This window comes from Mus musculus, chromosome 12 (genome assembly GCF_000001635.26).
Source record: "Mus musculus strain C57BL/6J chromosome 12, GRCm38.p6 C57BL/6J".
In the NCBI taxonomy this organism is placed as follows: Eukaryota; Metazoa; Chordata; class Mammalia; order Rodentia; family Muridae; genus Mus; species Mus musculus.
The window spans coordinates 76,042,210-76,058,560 of NC_000078.6; the positions used below are offsets into that span (position 1 = coordinate 76,042,210).

Here is a 16,351-nt window from a genome sequence, read left to right on the forward strand (position 1 = left end):
CCAAGAGACACATGTGATATAATCAAGAGAAATGGACTGGAGGGATGTAGGAAGGGGAGGGGGTGGCAGTTATTCTGGAGTGGACACCCCAAGCCTTTAATGACCTCGAGCTGGGCTGAGCCTCCCTGACATCTTTTCACTCGCCACAGCAACACTGAGCCCTGTTTGGTCCCGCCCTTGCTTCAGGTGCTCTCCTACCACAGGCAGTGTGCACACCGATCTGTCCATCTGCAGTGCCTGCTTTACACACCCTCTGAGCCAGCCCGGACATGTCTTCCATGACTCTTCCACCCCAGGTTTCCCAGCCGGCCGGATTAGGCAACTATGCCAAACTTGGTGTCTCTGAGTCTCTCTGGTTCCTAGGCAACCATCGCCATTCAATACTTGCCTGTCTCCCTTCCTTGCCTGGGACTCTCACCTGGAACAAGATAGGCCAATGGTTGGCCTGCAGTGGTTGTTAATAAATGTCCTTGAGGAAGAGAAAAGTTGATTTCCTTCTACACTAGTTATGCATTTCGAGTAGATTTCATTAGCATATAACACGGTCCAAACATATATTATGTGGTAGGCAGGTACCTTCAGAGAGCTTGCAGGCTGATGGAGCTAGAGCCTTGTAGGCAGAAGATAATGGCTTCATGACCAAGTATGACTGCAGCAGAAGACTCTGATTTTTTTTTTCTTTGCAAGGCTGGGCCTCACTATATAGTTCTGGCCTTGTGCTTGCTTATGTAAACCAGGCTGGCCTCAAACTCATATAGATCTGTCTGTTTCTGTCTCCTAAGTACTGAGATTAAAGGTGTATGCCACCATGCCTGGCCTGATCTTTGGCCTGATCCTATCTTGAGTACCTGGTAGCATCTTTAAAATGTCTGCCTCAGCTGCGGTTACTAGCACGTTCCACTTGGTTCCTCCTGGATGTCTCCATTAGCAGTCCTACAACTTTCTTGGGTAAAACCCAACAGGTGACTGGCTTGATAGAAGCATCATTACCCCTAGCAGGTTTAGTACCATGGTAGAACCTAAAGTCATCTAAATTGTCCTAAGAGGCCTCTGTCTCCACGGGACAGAAGAGCTACCTAAGTTGGCCAGGTTCCCAAAGGTGCCATAAGTTTTGTGACAGACCTTTATCTCCTCTGTTTTCTATCCCCACATGGCTCAGAATCTCACAGGACCCCTTTGTCAGACGAGGGTCCTGCTAGCCCTTCACAGACAGCGGGTACTATCATGTGGTTTCCTTGTAGCTCTCAGTGAGCCCACAGGGAAGTGAGTCATGCTTTCACTAAGAGTGTGTCATTCCCTCAGAGAGCCTCCTTACAGAGAAAACAGCCACCCTGTCCCATGGAAGGTGGGAGACTGGAAGGTACACCTGACGGTGGCGGGATTAATGGATAGGCGCTTGGCGGCCCCTAGAGTCCAGCCATAAGGAAAATCCAGCTCATGTGATGGGCTTCCATCCTGGTGGTGGGGTTTGAAATCTCACTTGTTTGTGTGTTTTAGGAGTTCAGGATGGAAATGGACTACAAGCAATGGGTAGTTGACTTTGTTAACCAGTCGCTGCTCCAGCTAAGCACCTGTGACGTAGAAAGCAAGCGCTATGAAAGGACGGAGTTTGCTGAGCACCTCGGGGAGATGAACCGCCAGTGGCAGCGAGTGCACGGAACCCTGAATAGAAAGGTGAGTCCTGTAGTCACACTTGGATGCGTGGTGTTGCACCTGTTTGCATGCATGGTCTTGCACATGGATGCATGCATGCATGCATGGTCTTGCACCTGGATGCATGCATGCATGGCCTTGCACCTGGATGCATGCATGCATGGTCCTGCACCTGGATGCATGCCTTTGCACTTGGATGCATGGTTTTACACCTGGATGCATGGTTTCATCCTTGCAGTATGCCCCTTGCTAAAATCTTTTAAAAGCTATTCAAAAAGCTGATTCACAGTCTTTTCTTTTAATTTTCTTTTCTTGGTTATTTTATTTATTTACATTTCAAATGTTGTCCCCATTCCCAGTTTGCCCTCCACACTCCCCCAGCCCCCATTGATTCACAGTCCTAAGCCTGCTAACGATCCCCATTACAGCTCCTTTGGAAAATCTTCCGCCTTAGCATTTTCTATGGGTACACACAACAGATAATGAAAGTACTTATATTTTTGTTGGGATTTCTTTGGGAAATTGAGTTAGGCTAGTGAAAAGGAATATATCAGGCTACTAAAAGGTCAGAGATCTTCACATTTCCTGTGGAAACACATCCAAAAGGACAAAGCAATTTCACTTTGAGAAGATGGAACAAAACAAAAGAAAGACATGCAGAAGCTTTCTACTGTACGGGTCTTGAAGAAAATGTATTTGTGATTAAAAAGTATTTTTTGTGTGATAAAATGAACACAAAGGTATTCATTTACTGGAGATTCATATTTAAATTTTAAAGTACATAAATGGACAGACAACTTGAACAGGACATTTCTCAATGTTCTAGTTTTAATAGATAAAAATGGAAATATGTCTATTTTTATCCTCAGATATCCAAACAATCACTATGGAGCATATAGTTAGTAAGTTAGAAATGTTTTAGCAAAATAAAACCAGGAGCTACCACATTCATACACATCTAGTGGTGGAATGACTTAAAATTTCTTTGGAAAACATTGGGAACATTTGAAGAATACAAAATTTCATTGGCTCCCTTAACCATACAGTCCAGTTCTTAGGCAGTTATCTAAAATGGATAGATAGTCCTTCTAAAAAGAATTTTTGTTTTTAATAGAGAAAAATTTAAAGCTTATTTCTTTTTTTAAAAGATTTACTTATATATTTATTTTGTGTATATGAGTACACTGTAGCTGTACAGATGGTTGTGAGCCTTCAGGTGGTTGTTGGGAATTGAAATTTTAGGACCTCTGCTCACTCTGTCAACCCTGCTTGCTCCAGCCCAAAGCTTTATTTATCATTATTCATAAGTATACCGTAGCTGTCTTCAGACACACCAGAAGAGCATGTCAGATCTCATTATGGGTGGTTGTGAACCACCATGTGGTTGCTGGGATTTGAACTCAGGACCTTCAGAAGAGTAGTCAGAGTGCTCTTATCCGCTGAGCCATCACACCAGGCACGCTTATTTTTGACTTACAAATCTTTATTCCAAAATGAGTGTTATTTAAAATATTAAAACATTTAGAAGAAGCCAAGTTATCTTTTTTTTAAGATTTATTTATTTTATGTATATGAGTACTTTATACAGTCAGAAAAGGGCATCATAGATGGTTATGAGCCATCATGTGGTTGCTGGGTATTGAACTCAGAATCTCTGGAAGAACAGCCAGTGCTCTTAACTGCTGAGCCATCTTCTCTCCAGTCCCAAGTTATCTTTTCATTTCAAAAGGATACAAATCCCGTAGCAAGGAAAATCAACCAAATAAATATTGAAAACCTGCATAATGCTATTTACATTCTATATTAGTTACTTTTCTGTTGCATGATAAAATACCATGTCCAAACCAACAAATAGAAGAAAGAATTTATTTGGGCGTGTTGTCCCAGAGAGCTAAGAGTCTGGCGTGACAGGAAGGCATGGTGGTCTGAGCAGGAAGCTGAAAGATGATCACATCTTTACCAGCTAAAAGCAGAGAGAGCAAACTAGAAGTAGAGTCAGACTAGTCTCAAAGCCAGCTCCCAGTAACATACTTCCTCCAGCAAGACCATCCCTTCCAAGTCGTCTAAAACAGTGCCACCAACTGGAGACCAAGCGTTCAACTGCTCTTGCCTGTGGGAGATGGTTCACACATTTTTAAGAAGAGAGATGAAAGCAAGAAGTTTTTCTTTGTAATATTTTTTTTTATCCATCACGTATAGATACAACATTTGGAACAACTTTTGGAAAGTATCACTGAGAATGAAAACAAAGTACAGAATTTGAACAGCTGGTTGGAGGCACAGGAAGAAAGGCTGAAGATGCTACAAAAACCCGAAAGTGCCGTCTCCATGGAGAAGCTGTTACTGGACTGCCAGGTAAGGAGGGGCAGGCAGCATCCTGCCCACCACATGACGTAGCACGTGACGCCCACCACGTGACGTAACAAGGCTGAGTCTGAGAGGTTCATGGTTAGTGAACTCTGCATCAGACTGTACTTACACAAACCTAGAATGGAGTCGCCTACTATACACCCGGGGAGTACCGGATATGCCAGTATGCATGTGGTGCATAACTGCACTCAGCTTCTCATATAAACTAGCCAAATATCCTGGGTTTTAAATAATAGTAAAGCGATATCTTTCAATCATAGGCTCTTTCTCGGTCATTGTCCCTTTTATGAGATTTGAAAATTACCCCTAAGGAGCGGAAATATTTTCAGGGACTTCTGCTTCCAAGTTTCCCCAAGCATTTTTTTTTTAATTACTTTGCACAGCATTGGCGACATTACTCAGGTGTTTCCATTGTTCTTAGTGTTGCATCCTGCACTTGGCCTGAAGGACATAATTTTCTGCCACCTGTTGTGTACTGTGTTCTCGAAGGACCACTTGTCCCTTGGAGCTGGTCTAAGTCACACTTGGGTGTAAGGGTGTTATTCATTGCCCGGGTCACGCAGTCCTTGAAACTCTTGCCAACGTGTGGACATACTGATAAGCAGGGCCAGAGTTGGTCATGCCCCAGTTGTACATCACCTGTCACCATGGCTGCGGAGGGCACATGTACTGCTTCTTTGTGAAAGCATCACACTACTCACTGCTAGGGCTAGTGGGGGTCAAAATCCTATTCTCCTGAGTTTGCAGACAGCACTTGGTTGAAAAGCAAAAACAGCAAGGAGGAGGGGCTTCCTTGCGGCCACTTCTGGTCCCAGCTCTCACTCTCCGATTTACCTTAGTGTCTACCTAGGGCTCAGCATTCGGCTGCGGGAAGCTGCAAAGAGTTGCACAGAGGCCAAAACTAAGCAAATCTTCCACAGACTCTCTAGTCTTTGTGGCATGTTTCCTTCTGATGGTCCTACCCTCCAAACAAGCTTGACATGGGTTCATTTTAGCTACCTGCCCGCCTCCATCTCACAACCAAGCTGTAACTCTACAAATAGAAGAGCTAAAGGGCATGGTTTAAGTACTCTACTTGGGTAGCCTTGGTTTCTATCCACAGACAGACAGACAGACCATGCCAGACTATCTGATGTAGAAATACTTGGTATTGTAAGATAATAGTTATAAACACCAAAAGCAAGGACAGTTACCAAAGAAATGTGTAGTTGCCTAAAATTGGGGACGCCTAAGGAAGTTTGATATTCTATTGTAAACAAGCATAGTTAACAGCTCTGAGTCTATAATCATTTCAGAGGAACTGGGAAATTTTTTTAAGATTTATCTTATGATTTTATTTATGTGTGTCTGTGATATCTATGTCTGTAGTTAGGTGAATGCTAGCTCCTGAGGCGGCCATTGGCAGCCGATGCCCCTGGAGCTGGAGTTACAGGCGGCCTTGAGCCATTCCACCTGGGTGCTGAGAATTGAACTGGGGTCCTTTGCAAGAGCAGTAGATAGATGCTCTTGACATCAGAGCTGTCTCTCCAGCCTTGAGACTGAAATATTTAAACAGTACTAAACACTGTTCCTCACAGGCAAGCAGGTTGGCTTCTGATGGATCTATGTAATCAGCAAGTCTCTTCATTCCAGTTCAGGTTTTGTGCTGCAAGTCAGACTTTAAAGGAAGATGCTTACTGTGAGATGGGAGCTGGCATGCGTGGGAAGTGCTGGAAGGCCCCAGTGTGGCGGGGGGGTGGGGGGGTGGGGGGGGCTGTAGGACCCCTGGGCCCAGTCCACCTTAGTTGAAGAAGGACAAAAAGAACAGCTGGCTATGTGGGCGGGATCATGTTCTAGTAACACCAAGCTTATCTATACACTATCATTGTTTGATTTGGCATGAGTGTGTGTGTGTGTGTGTGTGTGTTGGTATTTCTAATAGTTAAGTAGTCCTTTTAATTTTTTTTTCCCTTCACTGTAGAGGAAATATGACAACTTACTGGTGAATAAGTACTTTTAGAACTCTAGTTAAATGAGCCTCTGTGAGTGATTACTAGAAGGTTGAAGGAGACAACAAATCTCCATAGTTATAAAAAGTAAACTGTGGTTAAAACGCTGTCGCTGTGGTGCTTGGTGTAACTGTATGCTACAATGGCATTTTTTTTACTTATTTTACAGAAAGATACACCAGCTTCCAATTAGTGTTCAAGGACACCTGTTCAAGAATAAACTCCTGTCTACTAATTGTTCTGTAGAATTATACATTTGTTTTTTGTCTTGCCTACCTAGGATATAGAAAACCAGCTTGCCCTGAAATCTAAAGCTCTGGACGAGTTGAGACAAAGTTCTCTGACAATGGATGGGGGAGACGTGCCATTGTTAGAAGACATGGCATCTGGAATTGTTGAGCTGTTTCAAAAGAAGAATAACGTGACCAGCCAGGTACAAGGCATCCCTCAGTCCGCTGTTTCTCCTCACAAAGCTTTTCATTTGTTGTTGTGTCTGTTCTTTTATCACGAAGATTTACCCCATTTTAGAAAGCCGGAGAGCTACTGGGAAGCATCCTGAAATGAAAAGAAATTATTTCAAGTCTCATTTTATGTCCTAAATAACTGAAGGCAAAGCGGTGGCCCCGGCAGGCAAGAAATCCGCTTGGCTATCTTTGTTTTATCTAACACACTCAGGCAAGCATAAATGTCTCCTCCTCTCAGAGCAGCAGAGCATCTGGTGTTGTTTCCAGGTCAGCACCACAGCAGCAGTTAGGAAAGAGCCCCCACGCCTGTGGGAGATGCAGCAGGGAGTAAGGGGTCTGTAGCATATACCCTCGTGAGCTGGGAGCAGGGTCAGCATTGGGGGAACCCCAGAGAGACAGGGGAAGAAGAGTGTGCAGGATGCCCCCCCCCCAAATGAGGGCACTGGGAGAGAAAGCTGAGACATGCCAAGGGCATTTATGTCCCACCAGGGAGGATGCTCTGACAGTTAGCCAGCGATCATGTGTTTGCTGCCGCCGTTTCCTCCAGCATCCTCACGGAAGTTAAAAAGTCACTGAAATCTGCCTTCAACCTGTGTTCCTAGTGGGGACTGAGACCAGGCTGTGTGACTGAAATCCCTAGGCAGCCTGCAGCCTCACCTGACTCTGGGGAAATAACGGATGAGCTCCAACAATCATTTGTCAATCATGTCTAAGTTACCCTGCTCACGACCAGGAGTCAGAGAAAGCAGACAATGATGGAACCAGTGCCTCAGGGAGCTCAAGCCATGCAGGAAATACACGTGGACAGATAAGAGTGATGCAATGAATTTATGATGTAATAAAAGTATAGAATGGGGATTAAATTAAGATGATACAGATAACAAGATGATAAGAGAGACACACAAGTAAATGGAAGGGTCCAAAAGTGAAGTAAATTTTCAGTTGAATTTTCAACAAAGATAGCACTATCATTCACAGAGAAAAGGAGGGTTTTTTTTTTTTTTTCTTCACGGTATGACACTGGGTCACCCGGATATTAACATGAAAAAGAATGATGCTCGATAACTCGATGCCACGTCCACAGTCTAACCTGAAATGAATCAGACATAAACATAAGAGTTAAAACTACAGACCATTAAGAAAGGCAACATAAATGTTTATACCTGTCTTCCTAGAGAGGACACTAGACGCGTAAGCAGCCAGAGGAGGGGGCAGAGAGCTGAGCTTCATCAGAATTGAGCACTTTGTTCTTCTGGAGAGCAAAGCAAATATGTGCAAAGGCTACAGGATGGGAGAGACAGGGAGGGGCTCACATACTCATCTGAACCTTGCTTGTTTAAGTGACTTGCCACCAGAGTGGGGGGAAATTGAAAGCAGTGGGATCCAAGCTGCATCTTTGGGGAGGGGCTTGTGTGTACAGAATGGCGGGTTACAGAGCAGGAATTGGAGGAGCAAATAGGGAGGTTGTTTGAATGGATGTCTCTCCCCAGAAGATGGTGTGAATGGCCAATAAGCACATCAATAGCTATGAGGGGAATAAAAATCAAAACCACAGTGAAGTGCCAGTCATACTCATGAAGATGGTGCATTAAAGACAGGCGGTGTTACAGCAAGGGTGTAGCCATATGCTGCAGGTGGGGGCTAAAGCGAGGCTGCATCAGGAAGGTGCATGGCAGCTCCTTGAGGTTAAACATGGACGTGACATGACTTGCCATTCTCTAGGTGGTGAATGCTTATAGCCGTCTAACCATGATAACCCCGAAATGGTAGCAACCTGTTGTCTATCCAACTGTGGATGTCTTAGTAACATGTGATAGGTATATCTCTATTGTGGGGTATTATTCAGCTGTCTAAAGCAGTAATGTATTCTGTATCAAAGGACTTTAACACCTGATAAGTACTCATAAAAAGACCATGTTTGAATCCATTTGTATGAAATACTGAGTACAAGCAAAACTTTGGAGACAGAATCTGTAGCTGGAAGAGTAGATGGGACTTCTAAATGGACATGATGTTTCTTTTTGGAGTAGAGAATGCGTTCTAAAATTGTAAGATTTTAATCTTTAAATAGGTAAATTATATGAGGCATGAATTTTATCTCAGTAAAATGTCAGTTTTTAAAATGCAGGAGGTAGGCTGAGAAGCTAGCTCAGTTGGTGAGGGACAAACGTGAGGACCCAAGTTTGAGCCCCAGAACCCACACTAAGAGAAGCTGGTCACAAAGACACACAGTTGTGATTCCAGCAGCTGCTGCCTGGCAGCAATGATGGCCACACTTTCCCATCTCTTCCCACAGGCAGGTCACTCCCCCAAGCCTGTTTTCTGGTCTAGCAAATAGGAATGAGAACACAAGCTGACCTTCTGCTATCACAGTGCTTGGTCACTAAAGCTCTACCTGAGCCCAGTTCTCACATTTACATGGTTTCCTGCCTCTCCCTTCTACTCTTCTACTCTGTTCAGGCTCCCTTAGTGAATTCCTTCTCTTTCCCCTCTGACCATACCGATGGTGTCTTTTGGGATCAAAGCTGGGTGTGGTGATGCATACCTATGAGCCCAGCACTCTTGGGGGATGGGGGGAGGTAGGTAAGGACTGAGTCAGGAAGATTCCATGTCCCATGCCTGCCTGAACTACATGCAAGCACTTTTACCTGGTAGGCCATCTCATGGCCCTTTATATCGTAAATACTTCATGCTGGCCTGGAATTCATGGAGTAGCTCAGCAAATGCTCTCCTGCATCAGCCTTCCAAGAGTTGAGACTACAGCCACGCACCCACATGTGGCTTCATTGATTGTTCTCACTAAGTAGTAAAATGCTCAACTCCTGTCACCAAAATGTGCTAGTGGGTAAAATATGCCTGCCCTTCATGCATGCCCAGCAGGAGTGCCCTGCGTGCTTCTCTCCAGCTTGTGATGGCTTTGCGAAGTCACCTAAGCACAGGCACTATCTTAGCATCTTACACTTACAGAACTTGACAGTTGTAAAGGTTTTTCACAAACCCTATTAGTATATGTGTGTGTGTGTGTGTGTGTGTGTGTTTTGCCTGTTTTATTAATCAATTTGCTTTGTGGATAAAGAAACCGGATGACAGAGTTAAATAATTTGCCCAAAGCCAGAAGGCAGGCAGAGTGATTGAACCCAGCGCTCAGATGCTCATTCTTGCCTGGTACCTTGCCCTCCGACGATCATGAACCTCATGATCTTGGGGCTATTTCCCACTAGTCCGTGTTAAAACAGCTTTCCTTGAGATCTGTATGCTCCTTAGCCTAGCCTTCGCACCTTCAGGACGTTAGTGGAGATCTCCAGTGCTTTCAAGTTGAAATGCCTAAATTGGATACAGTAATAGACTCATCGGGAGGAAGTAAAATGAGAGACAGTCTTAGAACGCTGAGTCAGGGTTTCCGCTTCCCCGCAGGTCCACCAGCTCAGAGCTTCTGTGCAATCAGTACTACAGGAGTGGAAGGCCTGTGACAAGCTCTATGATGAGGCCACCATGAGGACAACCCAACTCACATATTCCATGGAGCACAGCAAGCCTGCGGTCTTATCGTTGCAGGCCTTGGCCTGCCAGGTGCAGAACCTTGAGGTAAGTTAACCAGTGTGGCCAAAGGTATTGTGGGTAAAAGTTAAAGGCTGAAGCAAGCGCTATAGTAAGCACACGTGCTTTTGTACTGTTTGGCAGAGGAGCAAAGGGCGGTGCTTTAACTAGAGGTATCGAAGGCACGTCTTGGGGTTTTAAAGTTGGTCACGGGAGCCACAGGAAGTTTTAAGTGTATCTTGAATCTTTGCATGTTTCATTTCTTGGTTTATGAAATTGTGTGTGTGGACAAGTGTCCTATGTTTGGCAACTTAGTACTTCTAAGTTCTGCTTGAGGAAGGAATGTCTTGCCAGTCGCCGTCTTCCCGTTCCTGGTTGTGTGCCATTGTCCTGTAAGGTCTGCATCTTTGTGTCACGGATGTGCAGCATCAAGGGCCAAGATGCTGTTACCTTCCAGGCTGGGATGGCCCAATCACCTGCTTTTTACCTTTTTCTGTGTCTTCAGGCCCTTCAGGATGAAGCTGAGAACGGGGAACGGAGCTGGGAGAAACTGCAGGAGGTCATTGGCAGACTCAAAGCTTCCTGCCCCTCCATGGCTGGCATAATCGAAGAGAAATGCCAGGATGCTCATTCGAGGTACGCCCGGAATGCAATTTGAAAGATCGACCCTCTCACTTGACCCTTAGGCTTAGATCTTCTAAAAGCTTCTCCCTCCTTCACAGTGACATGGCTTCATGGTTATTGCGGCTCTTCTTCAGAGGGTGTAGTTCATTGTGGAAGGCTCAGTGTCATGAGAGCGTTCATGTGACTCCAACAGTTTCTGGAATAATCAAGCTAGAAATACCCTAATGGAGCCTCTTCCAGAGTGTGTCCTCAAAAAGTCAGGCTTGGTCCTGGGAACCCCAAATCAGCAACAGAAACACGGTAGAATGGGGAGTCCGTAGGATATAGTGGGATGGATGTAGTCAAACATCTCTTGGAAAGTGACCCAAAGCCCGAGACAATGTAGAGAAGTCGGTTGCCTTCCAGTCTTCTCCATGAAGACCCCTGTGCTTCAAAAGCAAAACCAATGTTCAGTATAGCGTAGGACAGCAAACTGCACGCCCTGGCAGGCTGTCCTCGGGTCTCCGCTGAGTCTTCACTGACAGGAGGCTTTCAGCGCCCCTCACTGCATAGGTGAAACTGTTGCTGTTAAAGGACTCAGGTTGCTGCTGCACATACAAGCTCTCTTTTCGTCGGTGTTTTCTGTTTGTTGTTTGAGTTGCTGCAAGTTGAGAGCATGCTACTCAAATGTTCTACCACTGAGCTACATCTCCAGCCCCGTGCGTGCAAGTGCAACAGTTAACCTGCAGAATGTTCTGTACAGCCATTTAAAATGTTTGTCCCTCCCTCCTTGTCCTCCTTCTTCATCCTCTCTTCTCTTTCTCCCCTCCTCCTCCCAATTCTTCCTCCCTCTTTTTTGTCCCTTTTCTTTCTCCCCTTCTCCTTCCTCGTTCTCCCTCTTCCTCCTCCCTCCTCCTCCTTCCTCCTCTTCCTCCCCTTCATCCTCCTCCTCGTTCTCCATCTTCCTCTTCCCTCTTCTTCCTCCCTCTTCCTCCTCCCTCTTCATTTTCCCTCTTCTCCCTCCTCTTCCTCCCCCTGTCCTTCCTCCTTGTCCTCCCTCCTCCCTTTTCCTCCTCCCTCTTCCTTCTCCACTCCTCTTCCTCCCCTTCATCCTCCTCCTCGTTCTCCATCTTCCTCTCCCCTCTTCTTTCTCCCTCTTCCTCCTCCCTCTTCCTTCTCCCTCCTCTTCCTTCCCCTTCTCCTCTCTCCTCATCCTCAGCCAGAATTTCATTAAGTTGTTGGCTAGCCTAAAAGTCACTGTGTAGTCCCAACCAGCCTCAAATTTGTGATGATCTTACTGACTCAACCTCCTAAGCAAGTGATAAGATTACAGTCAGGAACCTACGCCTGTCTAGCTTTTTCTGTTTGTTTGTTTGTTTGTTTGAGACAGGGTTTCTCTGTGTAGCCCTGGCTGTCCTGGAACTCACTTTGTAGACCAGGCTGGCCTCGAACTCAGAAATCCGCCTGCCTCTGCCTCCCGCATGCTGGGATTAAAGGTGTGCGCCACCACACCCAGCTTTTTTTTTTGGCATGGAAAAGGTTTTTTGTTTGTTTTAAAAGAGTAAATAAAAAGCAAAAATTCTATAAATAGAATTTTTTCATTTATTTTAACTTGAAAATAAATAATATTTTGTTTTTTTATATTTGCACAGTAAATTTATTGATACAAGAACAATATAAATAAGGCCTATTTAAAAGCCAGGTGTGGTGGTGCAAGCCTTTAATCCCAGCACTTGTGAGGCAGAGGCAAGAGGATCTCTTGTGAATTTGCTGCCAACCTGGTCTACGTACTGAGTTCCAGGACAGTCAGAGTTATGTAATGAGTCTCTGTCTCAGAAAAAAACAATCAAAATAGATCTCTGTACTTTTAACTTCCTGGTAGCTCGTGTGTATAGTTTTGCTCAAGGACAGGGTGGAATGAGGGCTCTGTTGTCACACTGCCAGGTGGACCCAAGTGAACCAAGACCTCGCAGACCAGTTGCAGGAGGCCCGAGGGCAGCTGCAGCTCTGGAAGGCTCCTCACAATGCTCACGCAGAAGCGGCAGCCTGGCTGCAGCAGCAGGAAGCAAAGTTCCAACAGCTTGCCAACACCAATCTGTCTGGAGACAACCTGGCAGATATCCTGCCACGGGCCCTGAAGGACATAAAGGTAGGTGCAGGGCCCCGCCCAAGGAGAAAACTAAGCCACGTCCACAGTCTGTAAAACAGCCGGGACCAGGGAGGGACACAGAAATAACCAGACGGGACACAGGGGAGATGGGACACGTGGGCTTGAAGAACGAGGTGGCAGACGTGTGCTACCACCTCTTTCCAAGTTTACAGGTCTGTTGTGGCCATTACAATCAGCAAAACCCTCCTACAGAATCTCAAGTAGAAGCCACACGAGTGCCTCACTTGGTCACGGGGCTTTATCACAGCCATAGAAACCTTAAGTAAGACATGTACATATGTCCGTGTATGTATGCACATGTGTGTGTGGGTGCTCACAGAGGCCAGAAAGTGTCTGATCCCTTAGAGTTGGAGTTACTGGTCATCATGTAAGAATCTCTTGCTTTAAAAGTAATCCTGGGTGGGGTGGGGCTAGAGAGATGGCTCGGCAGTTATGAACGAGCACTACTTCCCTAGAGGTCCTGCTTCATTCCTCGGCACCAGTGTTGAGAGCTCACGGTCCATCATCAAAGGAAGTCAAAGCAGGGCAAGTCCCGAGGCAGGAGCATGGCTCACTGGCTTGCTTTTGGTGGCTTGTTTACTTAGGTAACTCAGGACTAGCCAAGGGGTGGCACCACCTGCAGTGAGCTGGGCACACACACTCCCATCCAGCATTAATCAAGAAGATGGTCTTCAGGCTTACCCACAGACCAGTGTCCTGGGGACACTTTTCTCAGTTGAGGTTTACTCACTCAAATGAATCTAGAATATGTCAAGTCGTTAGAATGCTAGCCAGCACAACATACATAATTTGAAGCAAAAAGAAGTCTTGATGGTGATGGTGATGGTGATGATGGTGGTGCTGGTGGTGATGCTGATGTTGGTGATGATGGTGATATAGTGGTGGTGATGGGGACTGGGGAGATGGCTCAGTGAACAAAGTACTTGTTATGCAAGAACGAGGACCTGATTCAGTCCTCAGCATCCAGGTCAAAAGCTAAGCGTGGCCATTGAAATCCCAGTGCTGTGGACGTGGAGACAGCAGGGCTCACTGGGTAGTCACCTAACCAAATCAGTAAGCCTAGGCCAGTGAAGAGACTCCGATCCAAAATATAAGTAAATAAAGTGTATGGTTCAAACACACCTGCTCATAGCCACACATACCCTCAAATATCTCAAAACTAGTAATCCTGGCCTTGGTGCCACGTGAGTACAGCTTTCCTGGGAATTCAGTGATTTTAGACAGTTTATTAACAGGACAGTTTCAGCTACGGTGTTTTTCCAGTACTGGGAGGAAATAGCCAGAACTCGAATACTTTGTAGTATGAAACTTGGTAACAAGATGTGTTTTATATCTTGTAGCACTCTACGTCAGATCAAAAGTGAATGACAGATTTAATTAGAGTGCCCTGAGGTCTGCTTGCCCAGTGAGATGCTGCGGACTCTACATGAATCCGTTTATATCGGAAGGTCAGGGGCGAGGGACAGCCTATAGTGATCCATGACTTGACTTGAGAGCCTGCCCTTCCGTCCCTCAGGTGTTAGACAATTAGAAACACAAAGCATGAGGGAAGCCAAGATTCTTTTGGGCAATGACAGGTTCAGCGCTAAACCGCCAAATCTCCGAGTGGCACTGGTAGGATACATCATTTTAAGAAACCTTAAATTTTCTTAGCCAATTGAAATAAACAGTAACAGCAACAACAAAAACAGTTTACAGAAGCCCAGTGGCAGGGGTTGGTGGCTGGTGGGGAGAAGTCAGCACTTTGCTCTCCTTTCTCCTTCCCCAGGGGCTGCAGAGTGACCTGCAGAAGACCAAAGAGGCCTTCCTGGAAAATTCTACCCTCTCGGATCAGCTGCCACAGCCTGAGGAGCGCAGCACCCCTGGGCTCCATTCTGGACAGCGGCACTCCCTCCAGACAGCTGCCTATTTAGAAAAGATGCTGCTGGCAAAATCAAATGAATTTGAGGTTTGTCTTGCCCTTCCATCCAGTGGCAACTGTGGACAGCCCAGGCCACCCGCAGTCTTTTGAATCCTGTGAAGCAGTTTTACTGTTTGGACAGCACCATAGGGAAGTCACCCCAAACAGAGTCTGGCTTAATCAAGTGAGCAAGGAAGGGCCTGCTCTTAGGCCACCATCTGTTCTTTATCAAACATGTTAATTTAACAAGGAGCATGCTTAGTACCCTGTTCAGATCTCAGTTATCTGGATTTAGAGTAAAGTAATTGAGACACAGGTATGGCTGCTGGAAACACAGCTGTCGTTGGAGTCTTCCTTCATCTCCCGAGCTGTAGTGTGGGAACTAAGAGAACAGAGTACTCCCGTCTCTGTGTGGAACTGGTCTACAAGACCCCAAGGCACAGGATGAGATTCCAGGGTCTCTACAGAGACCCCTGAGGTGATGTTGAGCAGAAAATAACTTGAGCTTTCAGCAGCCCATAATATGCTTACTTCTGTCTTAGGCACTCATGAAATTTTTCTAATGAAAATGTCTCTTTATAGATTGTTCTGGCACAGTTTAAGGATTTTACAGACCGGCTGGCATATTCAAAAGACCTTATTGTGCACAAGGAAGAAAATCTGAATAAACTTTACCATGAAGAGAAAGAAGAAGTTCCTGACTTGTTCCTGGTATTGGCAATATGTGTCTTTCCTAAGGGCTTAAATTTTCCATGGGGCTAAAACATAGGCTGATTACTGCTGCATGAATCTGCCCACACACTACTTACCTATGAGTTCAGCCATTCACTTCCCTTTTATCCCTGTTCTATCTTCCTAAGGTCTCAAACCGCAGAACATTGTGGGACTCTATCTTACTAATAAGTTATTAATATACCTATGTTATTAATATACATGTACTGTCCATAGATGTTTTTATCTTGAAATCACTTTGAACTAACTTGAGTGCACCCAAATAGTCAAGGAATTCTCTGTTGTGATTAATTGGGTTTTTTCCAGTTAGTTTAAAGATCAAATAGAAAATATTCAATTAAAATTGGGCACTCTTTCTTTTTAATTACCTTAGTAAATTTTGTATAATTAACATAAAATGAAGCCACTGAAGAACTCTGGATCTGGTAAGCTCCCAAAGACCACTACTTATGACGACCCCCACGAGGAGCAAATGATAGCGTGTTATCCAGATCCCCGACCACCACTCAGTTTTATAAACAAAATTTTATTTAAGCCCAACCTTCCACTTACGCATTACCCACAAGAGATTCTAGCTTAGGGAACGGAGCTGGACGGTTGCTTTCCAGACAAGGTGGCCCACAAAGCTAAGACACTGATGGGCTGACTGTCTGCAGAAAATGTTCGTTGACCCTGCCCTAGAATATGACAGCAGAGTTGGGGAGATTCAGGGTATTGTGGAAGGCATTCAGTTAACATACTGTTGACCTGTCGTTGACCTAGAGGCTGTCCTGGGGGATTTCATACATGAGGAAAATATGGGTAGGCTGGGTTAAGTCTGGGTTAGGCACCCCACTTAGCTAGGCTCATACTGAGGATGAGATTGTCATGTGATGTATAGGTATTGTCATGTGATGTATAGGTATGCTGAATAGCCTGTTGAAGGTCATGTTAG

General features: G+C 45.3%; 1 protein-coding gene across 1 annotated transcript in view; it reads left to right on the forward strand.

Annotated features, from left to right (window-relative positions):
- Window positions 1-16,351, forward strand: part of Syne2 (spectrin repeat containing, nuclear envelope 2) — a 292,611-nt gene that overhangs the window by 223,892 nt on the left and 52,368 nt on the right. Inside the window, exons 83-90 of the mRNA NM_001005510.2 lie at window positions 1,498-1,674; window positions 3,853-4,008; window positions 6,292-6,444; window positions 9,890-10,060; window positions 10,518-10,648; window positions 12,560-12,764; window positions 14,554-14,733; window positions 15,268-15,396. Coding sequence (NP_001005510.2) covers window positions 1,498-1,674; window positions 3,853-4,008; window positions 6,292-6,444; window positions 9,890-10,060; window positions 10,518-10,648; window positions 12,560-12,764; window positions 14,554-14,733; window positions 15,268-15,396 — 1,302 coding nt within the window. The remainder of the gene's footprint in view (window positions 1-1,497; window positions 1,675-3,852; window positions 4,009-6,291; window positions 6,445-9,889; window positions 10,061-10,517; window positions 10,649-12,559; window positions 12,765-14,553; window positions 14,734-15,267; window positions 15,397-16,351) is intronic.